Source organism: Vombatus ursinus, unplaced genomic scaffold (assembly GCF_900497805.2).
Source record: "Vombatus ursinus unplaced genomic scaffold, bare-nosed wombat genome assembly UNPS02014779.1, whole genome shotgun sequence".
Classification (NCBI taxonomy): domain Eukaryota; kingdom Metazoa; phylum Chordata; class Mammalia; order Diprotodontia; family Vombatidae; genus Vombatus; species Vombatus ursinus.
Genome location: NW_020954557.1, coordinates 43,400,247 through 43,417,031, shown reverse-complemented (window position 1 = coordinate 43,417,031; position 16,785 = coordinate 43,400,247). Strand labels below are relative to the sequence as shown.

The 16,785-nt window shown below is 36.9% G+C and overlaps 1 protein-coding gene across 2 annotated transcripts in view; it reads left to right on the top strand.

Moving 5' to 3' along the window:
* Positions 1 to 16,785, top strand: part of MAP3K20 (mitogen-activated protein kinase kinase kinase 20) — a 222,411-nt gene that overhangs the window by 164,636 nt on the left and 40,990 nt on the right. For both annotated transcript variants that reach the window (XM_027865834.1, XM_027865835.1), the window contains exons 12-16: positions 4,521 to 4,565; positions 7,001 to 7,031; positions 7,126 to 7,265; positions 11,653 to 11,715; positions 13,164 to 13,256. In XM_027865834.1, coding sequence (XP_027721635.1) covers positions 4,521 to 4,565; positions 7,001 to 7,031; positions 7,126 to 7,265; positions 11,653 to 11,715; positions 13,164 to 13,256 — 372 coding nt within the window. The remainder of the gene's footprint in view (positions 1 to 4,520; positions 4,566 to 7,000; positions 7,032 to 7,125; positions 7,266 to 11,652; positions 11,716 to 13,163; positions 13,257 to 16,785) is intronic.

Here is a 16,785-nt window from a genome sequence, read left to right as displayed (position 1 = left end):
TTCTGAGCAAGGCCGCTGCCAGAATTTTGTATAAGAATCTGTATGGAGCATGAAATTATAGTCTTGTGTGGTGAGACTTTTCCGTCATTGTCTTACTTCCTAGTAGGAACTTAATATTCCAGTACAAAGCCAGCAATGTATTCAGTAGTCTCAATGGTGTCATACATTTCATTTTGATGTGAACTTTTTTCCTTTGCTTTCCTTTGTTCTAAAACTCTATTTTGCAATAAACATTTTGACAGTAAATTCTCTGGTTATGTGTTGCTGTGTATGCAGTGTCTGTGTTAGCTTGGATCCCCAAACACCTTCAAAAGGGATGATTGTCACATGCTTCCTACTTTTCCCCCATCCTCTATGCAATGCACATAGTCATGCAGTTTAAAAAAAATTAGTAAAAAGAGTGAACGGATACAATAATGGGGTAGAGAATCAGGTGGGTTTTTTTTTTTTGTATCTCAAAGAAAATGTGGAACAACATCTAGAGCTGTGATGTTACTGTGGGTATTACCATGTCCCTAATGATTTTCCCATTTAAGATATTTATATTGACTATATTTATATGACGATGAAATATATGAAGAAAATGATAAGCCACTATATGCTTAGAGACTGTCCTTTTTTCTGTGTCCATTTTCAAAACATTTTGACGCATGACAGCCTTTCCCCCGGTGAGACTTGGTAATGTTAGATCTTTTCATGAACTCCAGAGGGTTCTACCAGTCAGGTATCCAAACTGAAGAAAGAGCCTAGTGGCCTCCCATTTAAGGTTTTGGGGATGAGCCATCTTTAAGGCCCTCATTTCTGTAAATATCAAAAGACACATTCTATTTCATGCCTCCTAAATTCTTCACAGGAATAGCACCAAAATTACTGGCTTTGACCACTACAAATTCAGCCATAAATAAGATTCCATCCAACATATGTTCATTTCTAGATTGTGTTTGGCTCAGCATTTGGAATCTATATAGATCCCTTGCATTCCCATACTGTCTTCCCCAGGGGGAGGGGGAAGAAATTTAACTTAATCACAAGAAATATTTCTTCAGTTTTCTGTTATTTCTTGAACTGATAAAAAGTTTCTCATTTTACATTTGTTTTTGTGTTTTTGGGGGAAGGGAATAATTTGCCTTTACAGCTGGATCCAGCTGTTTGGTAAAGCAAACAAGTCTATAATGTATTTTCTTTGATCCAGCTTAGCTTTATAATCTGTTCCCCAAGTCATCTTCTCTTCCTTTTCTTTAAAACAGGTAAGTACATGCATTTGGTAGCCTCTGCAAACATCTATTAAAGAGGGAAATAGAATAGGGAAAGGTTACATTCATGTAGTGTAGCCTGAGAGGAGACTGAAGACAGCATACCTAGTCAACAGAATAATAGAGATTTTGAAAATCTGATAAGTATTCTTCTGAAAGACTTATAACAAAGTACCAAAAGTGTATTAATTTGGACATTTAATATGGAGACTGAAAAATTCTCCTTCCTGACTCTCAAACTTCTCCCTTAAATCTCAATCCATCCAAGCTATCAAAATGAATATCCCACTACAATACAAAATGAACCTTCTACTCTGTCTCCTCACTGTCCCAGAGGTTCTTTTTGCCTTTCCTGTTCCTACTTTTCTTACCTCTGCCTGTGTGATTCCCTTGACCCATTCATCCTTGTTGGGGCCAAATCCTATCTTATCATTTAAGGCCCAACCCAGTCACCTCTTCCCCTAACTACTGTAGCCATTGTTTTCCTTCTCTCCAGAACTCCTAGAACCACTTAATCTGCCCTACCCAATTTAACTTTTCACAATACACTATCTTCTTTTGACATTTGTTAGTATTGTTTTCCTAACTGGACTATAACCTCCTTGAAGGCGGTATCCTCCTTTTATCTTTCTTCATTATCCTTTATAACACCTAGCACAATGCTTATTGCTCAACAAATACTAGGAAATTATGGAAGCTTCACCATATGTAATTTCTGGAGTCAGCAAACTGAAAGGCTTCAGTTTCTTCATTTGTGAAATGAAGGGTTGGACTAGATGGCTTCTTCATTTGACAATCTTATGATCTTATTAGCTCCTAGACTTTCCCTTCTTCATTCCTCTTTTTCACCCAGGATCCAAATTATTTTTTCCTAAGACATAGATCTGACCATGTCACTCCTGTTTTCAAAAACCTGCTTCAGTGGTGCCTCAGTGCTGCTGGAACACATTACAAATTACAAATTACTTTACAGCCTAAAATTTAAGGCCTTTGATAACCTGACTCCAGCCTACCTTTCCAAAATTATTTCACATTATTCTTTCATATTTCATTCCCCTTTATGCAATCATGTTCCAGTCAAATTGGATTTTCAGTTGTTTCCCAATGCCATTTTCTGCTCCCTTGTCTTTGTGCAGGCCATCCCCTATGTCTCAAACATAAGTCCTCCACTTTTCCATCTGTCAAAATCCTTTTCTTCCTCCAAAGCCTATTCCAAGGGCTCCCTTCTCCAGTAAGACTTCTCTGATTCTCTTCCCAGCTAAATGGGTTCTCTCTTTCTCCTCTTATTTTTATGTAACTAGATCTTCCCTTTGCCTTTATAGCATTCTTCTTTAGTTGATGCATTTTGATGTACATTTCTTATCCCTCTTATTGGATTTGTAAGCTCCTTAAGGGTAGACACCATGTCATTTCTTTTCTTTGTTGATGGTTTTGGTTTTTTTTTGTTTTGTTTTGTTTTTGCTCCATTACCTAGCATAATGCCTCTCAAATAATAGGTATTTGGTAAAATGAAATTGATAATTAACCAGCACATCTTCTGATTTTTTTTTATACTAAAGATAAAACTGCATTGAACTCTTTTCTCCTCATTCAGCACAACAGGTGGTTTGTTCAGTGATTAAGAAGATGAAGGGCTATTTTCAGTACAATCCTACTAGAGATTCAATTGGCAGGTTAAATTCCTAAAAGTTAAGGTCTATATCTTATTATCATTCAATTCATGGGTCTCATGCTGATGTTGATGGATCTTTAGAATCCTCTAGAATGTAACTAGGTGCATAGGGCAGGAATTGTTTCATTTTTGTCTTTGTATCACCACCACCTAGTACATAACAAGTCCTTAATAAATGCTTGTGGATTGATTGGTCTGTGGCACCAAAAACAATTTCTGATGAACATCTCCATAAAAAGGCCTCTTAGGTCAGAAGTGTCAAACACAGCAGGCATGCTACCCATACCACTCCCAACTATGGGAGTGTATATAGAACCAGATTAAAATGTCATTGGGAAATATGTACAAAATAATGTAAAATATAATAAAACACAGATAATACTGCATTTTAAGTCTAAGTCAATTTGTGGCCCAAAGGGATCCTTATGTGTGGACTAGTGGCCCCCATTTTTATTTGAATTTGATACCACAGTCTTAGGGGATGTATATGTGTCTGTGTCAAAACAACAGCAATCCTTACCTTATAATTACTTCCAGCACCTTCCCCAAGAAAAAGTTGCTTATCAATAAAGGTGTTATTATCTATGATTATACACACAAACACACATCAGTATCTTGGTTTCTTATTACTGTTTATACACATCCTTATGGCTATATCCACCATTCCTTATAATTGCTTGGTTTCCAACATTAGCTAAAAATCCTAGAGGAAGCTCTGTCTGACATTTATCACAAAAGATCTTCAAACACTAAGACTACCATGAAATGTAAAATCAGTATAGGGATGTTTAGGGTCTTAATTCTTGATATTTTCTTCACTGGGGTCACCAAATAATCCCTGAAATTAGGAACGGGGTTAAGGTAAAATCTGGAAAAGTTTCCAGGCCAGAACTAAATGTTATACAGCTATCCAAAAGAAAGATGATATTTTGTGATCATGAGAGCCCATTTTCTATACCTTCTTTTATAGAACTCTGTACACTCAAACCAATTTGTTCATTAAAACACTAGATTTTGCCCATAATTTTTTTCCAAAATGACCCTATAAATTATTATCAATTAATAATTGGCTGTACTAGCTGGGGGCTCCATTGTTGAATGATCAGACACCCCTTCCTTATCAGCTTTTGATTGTTGAGGTTTGGAGAGGAAGGATGGAGACAATAATGATTCAAGTGAAATTTAGCAACCTGCATATGAAGAGAAGATCCACAGTAAAGGAAGCATGACCTTTGATGGAATCTGCCATTAATAGGGTTAGGACTAATCTTAATGCTTTTAAAACCCATCATAGAGAAGCATTATTGTATACTGAGGAGTGAGCTACAAGTTCATTATTCCTACTTTGTACATATTTTATTGTATACCTGTTCATTAAGTTCTATTGAGTTCTTTGTGAATATTATTTGCTGCTGTTGTCAAAATCCATGGAATGCTCATAAATACATCTTATGATCAGATAAATATTCACTTAGTCAAACCTAGAGGGAGCAACCAAGTCAAACTAACTGGCAAAAATTAAGAGAAGGAATTAGGTGAATAGGCCAAAAGAGAATGGTATTATTACTCTTTTCTCCTTCATATTTCCCATGCAGCTGCTGCCATCCTTTGAGATTGGTGCATGGACAGAAAACGATGTGGTAAGCATCTTTTATTAGTTCCATTAATTCTTTCTGAATGTATTTAGAATAAATTTGACAACAAAGATTTAAGTGAAAATGGAAGTGACTATAGCCATAGAAAAGTCTATGAGCTTTATATTTCTAGTTTTCTTATTATAATCCATTGAAGATTTAAAGTGACCCTTTAAGAACAAAACAAAGACCATTTGAAGCCATCCAAATATCTCATGCTCACATTGACTGATCTGGAAGGTGATCAACCATAAATGAATGTGGTTGAAAAGTTATAAGGATACATCAGGGTATACTTCAGTAGTATGTGGCCATAATCTTTTTTGGTTTGTTTTGGTTTTAAAGAAACCTGATGAAGCTACTTTTGCAGATTCTTTTAGAGTTGACCTACTAAATTGGGTAAGGACTGAAATTCTGCATAGCTGTATAGTATTCCTGCACCTCCTGCTATTTGTCAAGCTATGTAGCCTCACGGTTGCCATCTTTAGTTTAAACTCCCACAATGGAAACGTAAGGGAATTCCTGAAAGTCTTTGCAGATCCTAAGAATCCAGCAGGTTTCTGAAAATTGGGTAGGGATTCTAAGTGTCCATATGTCAAAAAAAAAAGCCTCATTGTACCTCATATACCGTCTAGGTAAAACTCTATCAAGTAGCCACCTTACTTAGCCTTTAGTGTTCTTAGTCCTCAGTCTCTCTACATGCAAACAGCAATGAATTTTCCTTAGGGATATAATGAAAATTAACTAGATGATATCTATCAGATACCCAGAATTCAGCTCTACACTCTCATGAGATCATTATGATGAAAAGTAAAAGTAAGCTATAATCCAGTGCCTAGAAAGGGTGGGCTACCATGCCAGTAGAGAGATTTAGGCTTTCTTCCTTTACCACTCCTAAAGGATCTGCTGGAGGTATGACAAGGACTTCTGGTGATCATGGACCAGATTACTGTTGGTTAATGAGGAACAGGCACCATCTAAAATCTTTGACATAAGCAGGGTTATGGATCTTCATCACTACCTTTTACAAGATTTCTCTAGCACCTTTTTTTTTAAATACTGGATAATTCCTTTATGATAAAAGAAAAAAAACATTCTCAAGAAAAAGCTAAATTGCTTCTGGTATTTATTAATCATTCTAGAAACTCAAATTTAAACAGACTGTATACTGAAAGCATTGAGATCACTGGGCTAAAAGTTATCATAGAATTAAATGGTAAGTTTTTGTTTGATAATAAGAGCTTGCACCATCATAGTGTTAGTGTTAGAAGAAATTTTGCAAAGGAGGCAACTAAGTCACAGGAAGGTTAAACAATTTGTCCTAGGTCTCAAAACTAATTAGTGGCTGGGCCTAGAAACCAAGTTTCATGCTTTCCAATACATTTTTCCCCATTCTGCCATATAACAATAATAACAAACATTCTATATAAAAATCTCATTTGGGCCTCATTAACAACTCTTCGAGGTAAGGACTATAGGTCTTACCCATGTTACTTAGATGACGAAACTGAAGCCCAGAGAGCTTAATGATTTACCCTTACTCGTACAGCTAGTAAGTGGCAGAGGTTGGATTTGAATCCAAACTTTTCAGGCTCCTGCAGTATATTCACTATTTCCATTCTGCCTCTCATACTGCCTAGGACTAAAAGAGTCCTTGTGTGAATTGCCTCCATGAGGACCACATTTAACTCTTTCAGTAAACATAGGGACTAGACCTGTAATCTCATTAATATAGGGAATTCCTGGATAAGGAAACTCCCTCTTACCAATGCTTAGAGAGTTGCCCAGAGCACAGAGAAACTAAATGATTTGCCCAGAGTCATACAGCTGGGATGTTATCAGAGGCAGTACATGATCTTAGCTGCAGGGCCAGCTTTCTTTCCATTATATCATACAGTTTCTCAATTCTTCTTCTTCTTCTTCTTTTTTTTTTTTTTGGTTAGGCAATGGGGTTAAGTGACTTGCCCAGAGTCACACATCTAGTGAATGTTATGTGTCTGAGGCCGGATTTGAACTCAGGTCCTCCTGACTTCAGGGCCAGTGCTCTATCCACTACACCATCTAGCTGTCCCGGTTTCTCAATTCTTGTAATAAGTGGAAAATATAAATCCCAAACATTCCTTAGAAACAAAATTTCCATGAGATCCCCAAATTCCTCAACAAGATGCATATATTGTTCTAACGAAACATTAAATACCTTGTGTAAACCTTAAAATCCTAAAACTATAAATGGCAAGACCTTTCCTTTTCCCTTGGAAGCAGAGTCAGAAATTTAAATTTAAGGAAAAATATATAGATAGATAGAGATAGAGATGGAGTAGTTTGGTGTTAAACCTGGCCACAAGTGCCATGTAAATTTTCAAAAAAAAAAATCTATCTCAGTGTTTAAAAAAGTGCCAATAAAACTGCATTTAAAACTATATTCTCCCTTTCTTTCACAGTACTTTTGGATGCAACAACTCACCAGAAAAGGCAAGTGGAATAATATTTTCTTAACTCTTGGATTTAATTTCCTTTGAGACCTAGTTTAGCCTGATTCATTTTGTTCTTTTCCTCTAAACCTTAGGTGATTCTTCAGAAGAGATGAGTATATATGCAACCTTATTTAAAGAAAATAACATCACTGGGAAACGGCTTCTACTTCTGGATGAGGAGGACTTCAAGGATATGGGCATCGTCTCTAAGGGACACATAATTCATATAAAGGTATTTCAGATAAGATATATTGAAAACTGTGATTACCAACAAGCGTCATAGTTTAAATTAAATTAAATTAAATTAAGAGACTACCCAAATTTTGGCCAGTGGCCTAAGCTAAATCTGACTTATCCAGCAAGTTTTAAAACATTGAAATAGTCAGTCAAAAAGCATTGATTAAGCACCTGCTATATGTCAGGCACTATGCTAAGCACTAGAAATACAAGGAAAGGTCAAACCTCCCCCCCCCAAAAAAAAGCCTAGTATTTACTCTCAAGGAGCTCATAGTCTAATGGAGAAAACAAGATGCAAACAACTATATAAATACAAGATATATACAGAATAAATTGGAGGTAATATCAGAGGAAAGTCACTAGCATTAAGGGAAATCAGAAAAGATTTCTTTCAGAAAGCAAGATTTTACCTAAGATTTGAAGGGAGCCAGGAGAAGGAGATGAGGAGAGAGAATTTAAAGAGTGGGGGAATAGCCAGTGAAAATGCCTAGAATTGGAAGAGGGAGTATCTTGTGTGAGGAACATTAAGGAGTCCAGAGTATGTGGAAGAAATAAGGTGTAAGCAACACGAGAAATATGGAATTATGTTTTACATGATTATTCATGTATAACCAATATTAGATTGTTTGGCATATTGAGGTGTGGGTTCAGGAAGAAGGGAAGAAGAAAATATTTGGAACTCAAAATCTTTCAAAAAATAAATGTTGAAAATTGCCTTTACATTTAATTGGGAAAAAATAAAATACTATTAAATAAAATAAAATAAAATCATGAAAAAAAAGAAATAAGGCATAAGAAGACTGGAAATTTAAGAGAAGGCTAGGTTATGAAAGGCTTTAAATGCCCAACAGAGAATTTTATATTTGAGTCTAGAGGTGATAGGAAGTCATTGGAGTTTATTGAATGAGGCAAATGGGAAGGAGGGGCTCATTAACATGGTCAAACCTTCATTTTAGGAAGATCAGTTTGACAGTTGAATGGAGGATAGATCAGAGCCAGGGGAGACTTGAGGTGGGAAGACCAACCAGAAGGTTGTGTCAATAATAATGAAAGCTTGCCCCAGAGTGGTGGCAGTGACAGAGAAGAGAAAGGAACATTTAAGAGATATTATGAAGGAAGAATCAACAACATTTGGGAACAGATTGGATGTGGGGAGGGAGAGAGGGTAAAAGAATTGAAGATAACATCTAGGTTGGGAACCTTGGTGCCTTGAATGATGGTAGTGCCTTCAACAATAATAGTAGTTTAGAAGAAAAACACAGGGGAAAAATTGATTATTCCATAACTTAATGCTTTTGATCTTGAGCAGATATCAACAAACATATTCTGATTCCACCTCCACTCATCCAGTTTACTTACAAAGTCTTCATGTATTTCCAAGGATTCTTGTTCAAGAGTTTTGCAGGAAGTTTCAGAATTAAACCACTAAAGAGGAGATTCTGGGAAGATGGCGAAGTAGGTCAGAAAATTCCAAACTCTCCAAATTTCCTCCCCAGAAAGAACATTGCCTCAAAATGAATGAAGAGAGGCAAAAATAAAAGGGTAAATCAGTTGTCCTCCTAAGATAACTTGAGAAGATCTCCAGGGATTGAGGTTTCAGAAGTTAGCTACTAATTTTTTTTTAATTGTTGGAGCTAAATGAAAGACAGCATGAAATAATGGAACAGCACTATATTTGGAATGAGAGGACCTTTGTTAAAAACACAGCCCTGGCTTCTTACTACTTGAGTGACCTTGGGAAAGTCATTTAATTTCTCTGGGCCTCAGTTTCTACATCAGATAAATGAAGAGATTGCATTTGTTCATGCCTAAGGTCCCTTCCAGCCCTAAATCCTATGAGCTAATGAGCATCATTTATCAGAAGAGCTTTTCAAGTATGTTCCTTTAGGGAATAAAATAAGATTGCTGCTTTTTTTTTTCCATTGGGAGTAAGAGAATGACACTTAGACAGCAGAATAAAGTAAAAAATTCTGAGTATCAGCTTTCCATCAAGTTCTAATGACCTCACAGTACTTCCAACAATATCCCAGTGCTCTTAAAATTGCCAGTCAGTTATAGACAACCACCCTCAAGCTCTCTTTCTAGAGAATTTCCCTTTCAAGTCCACTCGGGTTGGCTTTCTGTGTCCTGGAGTTGATCAAGGCTTCCCAGTGAAGGTAGCCTCTGAGCATAACCAAAGGAAATTGACTCTTCCACATGAGTACCTCACAGTTTACCTTGCTAACAAATATACTATTATACAATGCAAAAATTCAGCCTCTTTTCTCTTATGGGGATAAAGTGCAGGCAAATGAGAGTAAACCTCAAGAAAGGAGCCAGCAAAGAAGCTTGCTCCTCAGGAGGCTCTGTCATAATTAACATAAGTCACTGTCATAATTAACCATTCCTTAGTTAAGCCATTCTATATAAAGGGTGTTTTTCTGCATTACAAAGGTCCCAAATAGAAGCAATGTGATTGTGTTGTCCAAAAGCCCACCCTCAAAAAAATGAATTTATTAAAAAAAACTCACCCTCAACACCAGTTCCTCTATTTAAGAGAAGCCTGGAGAGAATGGGGATGCTATGTGATGATTACAGAATATTAATGGTGCTGGGTACTAGACGTTTGCAGGAGGTCCGAACAAGGCTCGGAAATAGAATCATTCTGTTTCTTGTAGATATCAGAGGCCAATGATTGGACAGATTTCACAAGATGTCAATGTAGGTGGTGTCTGGGAATACCATTGGAGAGGGTGAGGGGTAGGACTTCCCATTATCCAAAATGTTAGCTTTACTCTTTGCCATTCTATCATCAGAGAACTTTGAAGGTTTGTTGTCTTCAAAACTCCCCGGTTAAAAAAAATGAAAAAGCAGATGTAGTCAGCAGTGTAACACCTGGACACGCTAGAGTGAAAGGAAAGCCCTAATAGTTTGGGACTTAGGATCAGCTCCAAAAGTCCTAGAGAGAGAAGAGGTGAAAAGGTACTCAAAGACCACATCTGCCTTAGCGCTCTCCCTGCCAGTCAGAAATTTTTGGAGCTAGAAGAGGACATGTTATCCTTGAGAGGCCTCAAGAGCACACCTCATGGTGCAGTAGAAATAGGTTCGAATCAGGTCTCTTCTACCTTCTACTTGGGTGAGCTTGGACAAATCACTTAACCTCTCTCTGCCTAAATTTCTTCATCTTTAAATTAAGTTGGTTGGATTTGCTGGTTTCTAAGGTCCTCAACAGCTCTGAATCCATAAATCATGATCCTTATTTTACATTTGAGGAAACTGAGTTTGAGTCTCTTGGTCTCAGCCCATCTCACTCTGAGAGTTGGCTAGAGGGTGAGAAAGGCTGTGCAGCTGAGGTATAGATGAATCTCCTGGAATCAAGTAGGAAAACCAAAAGCTTTTGCTGTTTCTTTTCCTTCAGGGCTGTTCTTCTCAGCCTACCCACAGCTCTCTTCTTTCTTTGTACACTTGAAGCTCCCGTGTAGAGGAACAAGGTCTGTAGAATAGGAATTGAACACCCAATAAGTATTCATTACATTGTCAAGTGTCAACAGCTTTCATTTTTCTTTGAAAAAAAAAAAGGGCATCTAATTTCCACCCCCCCCCACATTTGGTATGTTTTCCTCCCTACATGAATAACAATATGTGCTGTTCACAGAAAAACTGAATTATACCTGATGAGTATAAAAAATTCTTTAGCAATCCTTTGTGTTTCTTCAGAGGAGAGAGCTTTGGACATATCCACATGAAAGTCCTTAAAACACAATAAGCTATTTAATGGAATTTGAGCCTTGGTAAATACTAACTGATGTGATGTTCATTCACATTGTTGTTTTTCTCGCCGTTTTGCTGCCTGCGTGCACCAAGCAGGGATGTGACTGTTCACAGCTACCCTGACAGTACGTGCAAGAATATTTTATTTTTTAGCTTGATATTGCCTGTCCTTCTTACATCTTCGTGTTTTATTAAATAAGTGCAAACTATCCACACTTTTTTGGATGGGGATAAGGTGATACTGGGACCTTCCAATTAGGAAATACCTCTTCTGTGACTTATAAACTCAGACAAATGCCTAGAACACTGGGAGGTTAAGTCACTTGTCCCAGGTCACAGAACCAGTTTGTGGGACAAATGAACCCTCTTCCTCATGGCCCTGAATTCATTTTTTTAATCCACTATATCACTTTGTGTATCTCTTTGAATACTACTTTGGATAATAAGATACATTGTGTTGAATATCTCTTGAATGTTGGATATGTTGAATGTGAGATTCCCTACAGGATTAGAGTTTGCATGAAAGCTTTTGGTCTTTATATGCATTATTGGTTTTAATCATGATCTTATTATTGTGGGGTCCTGAGTACCAGGCACATGATTAATTTGATTAATTTTAATTTTTTTTACAGTCAGCCATTGAGAAATTAACAAATGATTACCTCAATTTATTTCACTTTCCACCATTAATGAAGGTAAGTGAAGACTTTTCTTGCTAAAAATCATGTCGTCAACCAGCATTTGTTAAGCATCTATTATACGCCAAGCCAGCCACGGTTCTAAGTACTGGGGATATAAAGAAAGGCAAAAGACAGTCCCTGCTCTCAAGGGACTCACAGCGTAATGGGAGAGATGATCTGACACAACTATGTACAAACAACATACATACTGCATAATTTGGAGATATTCAACAGAGGGAAGCCACTAGCATTAAGGGGGTTCAGGAAAGGCTTGTGTACAAGTTGGAATTTTAGCAGGAACTTGAAGAAAGCCAGGAGACAGAGATGAGGAGGGGGAGAAGTCCAGGTATGGAGGATATAAGTGAAAATGTCTGGAGTTGGGAGTTGAGGGGTCTTGTCAGAGGAACAGCAAAGAGGCCTGAAGCTGTACCTACAGTTACTGACCCAGGAAACACTTGGAACCCATGCACCTGTCACATGTACTCCTCAATCTGTCAATGTCGGTAAAAGTTTGTTTGAAGTCTTATTAGAATGACTGCGAAGGAAAAAAAGTTATCTCCACCAAACAAAAGGCTCTTTGAGTGAAGTTTTAAAAGTTTGTCATTAAAACACCCTTAACACCTGCGGGTTGAAAGATTAACACAACATTCATGATAAGGAGAACATATCTCAACTTATAAAATCTAAGTACTAACACTTGTAGTTAAGGACCTTGGCCTCCTGTCTTTCTCCAGGAGGCCTTTGCCCAATATCCACGTTCCTGAAGGAAATCTCACAGAAGGTCCCTGCAGCATCACTTGCTCAGGAACCTGTGGCATTATCTCATTTTTGTAATTTTTCCATCAGCCAGATGTGTTGCTGTTTAGTGGACATAATTAAAGCCTGCCCTATAGAATATGCCAAAAGTAAATTCACATACCTTGCTGCAAAATCTTGTCCAGAGAGAGATGTGATGAAAGTTCTTCCTCTGATTCCCTAAAGGCCTTACTTTTCTATTCTAACATTCCGATAATCTCACATGGGAAACCCTCACTAGGTTCAGGCTGTTTTGCAATCCCACCATGTTTTCTCTGGTTGCTACATAACAGGTAAGTGGAAATAGCTCATAAATGCCTTGAACATGGGGAAGCTGTCAAGGTGAAGTCCCACAATGCATCTCAATGTGCTAACTGCATCCCTGGTTTCAGGTGAAGTTCTTAAATTTTTCTCTGAAAAATAAAACAGTGACATTCACCTTTGAGTGCAAGAGAGTGTTTATTTTGCCAGATTCTCAAAAACTTAGCATATGTCACTTCCCTTGCATTGTATAACCAAATTCCCTAAGGAATCCTAAAAATACTAGAAGTGAGATAGCAGACAGGAAAGGAAACCTTTGCTAAATTAGTGAGACATTCCCTTCCCTCAAGTTATAAAAGTATGAAACAATAACCTCAGATGTGTGGTCCTCTGTATCTTTATTTTAGGATTCAGCAGGTGAACTAGAAGAAAATGAAGAAAAGGTTGTAAACCTTGAACTTGTTTTTGGTTTTCACTTGAAGCCAGGGACTGGCCCACAGGTAAGCTAAACTTCTTTATTTTTAAGTTTTATTGAGGTCTTTATTTTTTATATCATGGAAGTTTCCTGGCATACTTGTTCCTCCCCCAGCCTCCAATAAGTTATTCCCCATAACAAAGAAAAGCAGCTAAGCAAAACTTATGAAATTATTGTATTTGATAATATATGCAGCATTCCACAGCCTAAAACCCCCACTTCCTTTCTGAGAGGAGAGAATTGTTTCGTCCTTTCTTCTCAGAAACCAGGATTGATCATTTTAATTAATTTGAGTTCAACTGCCTTTTGGGGTTATTTTGGTTTATGTTATTGTACTCAGTGTGTCTATTATTCTTCTTGTTCTGCTTATTTCAATCTGCCTCATACAAGTCTTTCCTTGTTTTTCTGAATTCCTCATTGTCATTATTTCTCTTAGGTAAAACAATATTTCACTACAAAATTCCAATTTGTTCAGCCATTCTCCAAATGATAGAGTCCTCTTGTTTCTAGTTTTTGTTTTTTGTTTTTTGTTTTTTGCTAACACCAAACACAAAGATGTAAATATTCTGGATTTCTTATGTCTTGACAACCTTTGGGCTCAACTATATTTCAAATCATGTGGTTGCTTTTAAATTTATTTTATTCCATTTGTACTCTTATTTGAGATTTCCTTTATTCTACTTTAGCTCCCTAATCTATAAAGTTTCCTGCCCTTCAATAAGGGATATTAGATGTGTTCTAAATTAATATTAAATTAATAAATTAATGTAAAAAAAGAAAAAAAAAGTTTCCAACTGATTGCTGACTTCATAAACTGCCTCCAGGGCCAAATCTTAAGGTGTGTTGCCTAGTACTCACAGTGGAGGACACAAGCTAATCTTTAGTATAGGGTGAACTTTTATAGTATGACTTCCTGATTCCACATTTTATTAGAATATTTTATAGTAAAGTTAAGCAATAGAGCTAAATTGTGTACAAACTTATGTAAATGCAATATCCCAAATTCAGGACCTCTTTATAATGCTGGTGTTGTGGGAACAAAACTAAGGCCCATGTCATAGCTAGCCATAATAAATCAGGCTTTTTTCTCTGTGCCATCATTCATTCAACAAATGTTTTTTAATATCCTACTGTATGCAATTCTCTGTGTGAGGAAGTTTTTACAGCAAGGATCCTCTGGTCCCCCTAAATACTAATGCCTGAGGTAGTTAGGAAAATGGCAGTACCAGCAAGAGATATAGGAAAGTTAGAAGGAAGGGCAGGTTTGGCCACAGTGAGTTTGAAATGTGGTTGAAATATCCACTGGCAAATGTCCAATGAGCAGTTGGATATGTCAGACTGAGACAGGGAGAAGCCAGGTCTAGAGTTATAGTTTGAGCAATCATCTATATAGAATAGAGCACTGAAACCATAGAATGAGTCTACATAGAAGATAAACCAGTGAAGAAGACTTGAGAAGGCCACATCTAAGCGATAGCAGCCTCAAGATAAAGACCAGCCTTAAAAAAGATCAGAAAGGAGAGAGTATGACAGATAAGATGGGAAAGGGTGGTTAACTTTGTCAATGGAGCAGAAAACTCAAGAGTTTGAGATTTAAGAAGAGGCCATTAGCATTGGCAATTATGAGGTCATTAGTGACCTTGGAGTGAGCAGTTTCAGTAGAATGCTGAAGACAGGGTTATAAAGGGTTGAGGAATTCATTGGCGGAGCCAGCAAGCATAGAGTAATTATTCTAAAAATTCCAAAGTGAAGGGGGAGGAATAGACAGTAGCTTGAGAAGTAGCAGGGCTGAGAAATTTTTGTTGGTGTTGTTGTTTTACTTTTTTGGCTTTGGTTTTTATTTTTATGTTTTGTTTTTGAGTTATGGGAAACCAATTTGAAAACAAGAAAGAGATGGTCATGGGATTGCAATGAGTTAGAGAGGAAAGTATCCTGGATTTGGAGTCAGAAGAGCTAGATTCAGAACCTGGCTTTTCTTATTACTTGTTAGAAAATTAATTCAACTCTCTGGGATTCGGTTTCCTGATTTGTAAAAGAAATAGGTTCTAGCCTCAATGATCTCTGAGATACCTTCTAGTTCAAAATCCAATGAATACCTATGATTCAAATGAGTACAGCAAACATTAAGTACCTGCTGCAGATAGAGCATCAGGCCTGGAGTCAGGAAGACTATCTTCATGAGTTCAAATCTGGCCTCAGACATTTACTATATCACCCTGGGCAAGTCACTTAATCCTGTTTGCTTCAATTTCCTCATCTGTAAAATGAGCTGGAGAAAGAAATGGCAAATGACTCCAGTATCTCTGCCAAGAAAGTCCCAAATGAGGTCACAAAGAGTCAGACACAACTGAATGACCAAACAACAAAATTGTCATGTACAGGGAATAGCAAATAGTTCAGTTTTACTGGAACAGAGAGTATGTAAAGGAGACTTACATGAAATAAGATAGAAATGGTAAATGAAAGTTAGATTGTAGAGGGCTTTAAGTGTCAAGATTAGGATTTTTGTATTTTATCTCCAGGGTAATAGGGAGCCATTGAAGATTTTTTTACATGAGGAATATAGGAGGAATGATATGGAATATTAGTTCCACAGGGATAGGATCAAAACCCAGGTATGTGGCCTAGCTTTTAGATCACACTTATTTCAGGTTGCTCCTTGTAATAAATGACTAGTGTGACTGATGACAAATTGTTGTGATTAGATCACGACTTGAGATTTGTAAGATATTTGTCCCAGATTACTTTCAATGTTGATGTTGTTAGTGTCAACTTTTCCTTGAAGGGATATTGACTCTTCTACTGACAAGAACTGTCAGTTCTTTTGCCATGATTTTGGTCAAGCAAAATTTGGTCCACAAGTAAGATTCCATGTGTTCTTTTTTCCAACTGGGGGCATGTTTTCAATTAATCTTTTAAAAAATTATCTTTTATCAACATCTGCTCAGAAAGGAAATCAGATACATGAGGTTTCCTCTCTCTTCTCTCATTTGAAGGCATCAGGAATGATTACCACAAAAGTCCACATACAGCAAGAGTTCTTAAACTGGGGTTGGGATATACATGGCACTAGAAAGAGGGAAGGGTAGACCACCATATAAGGGTGATAAATTTCATAGGGTTCATGAACTTGAATAGGAAAAAATAAATTTGTTGTAACTGAATTTTAGGTTGTAACTGAAATTTAGTCTTTCCTTCAATTATGAATTTTAAAAAAGCTTTTCTTTTCTTCTGAGAAGGGGTCCTTAGGTTTCATCAGACTGCCCAAAGTTTCCATGCCACAAAAAAGGTTGAGCCCCTGCTCTAAAGATTAATACCACACTTCACTGCCATATTTTTATGTCCTGGGCATGGCTCCACTTCATTTTTTAAACCATTTGTAACAATCTTTTTATAGTTTACAATTTAAAAAAAAAAGAAAGAAGGAAAAACTTTCCTCATATCACTCTTGTCAGAGCAAAATTTTAAAACTTTAGCCCATAAAATTAATTTTCTATGAGGAAAGCAATGGATTGGCCAGTTATGATATGGGAAAAATTAAAGATAAAAGTTTG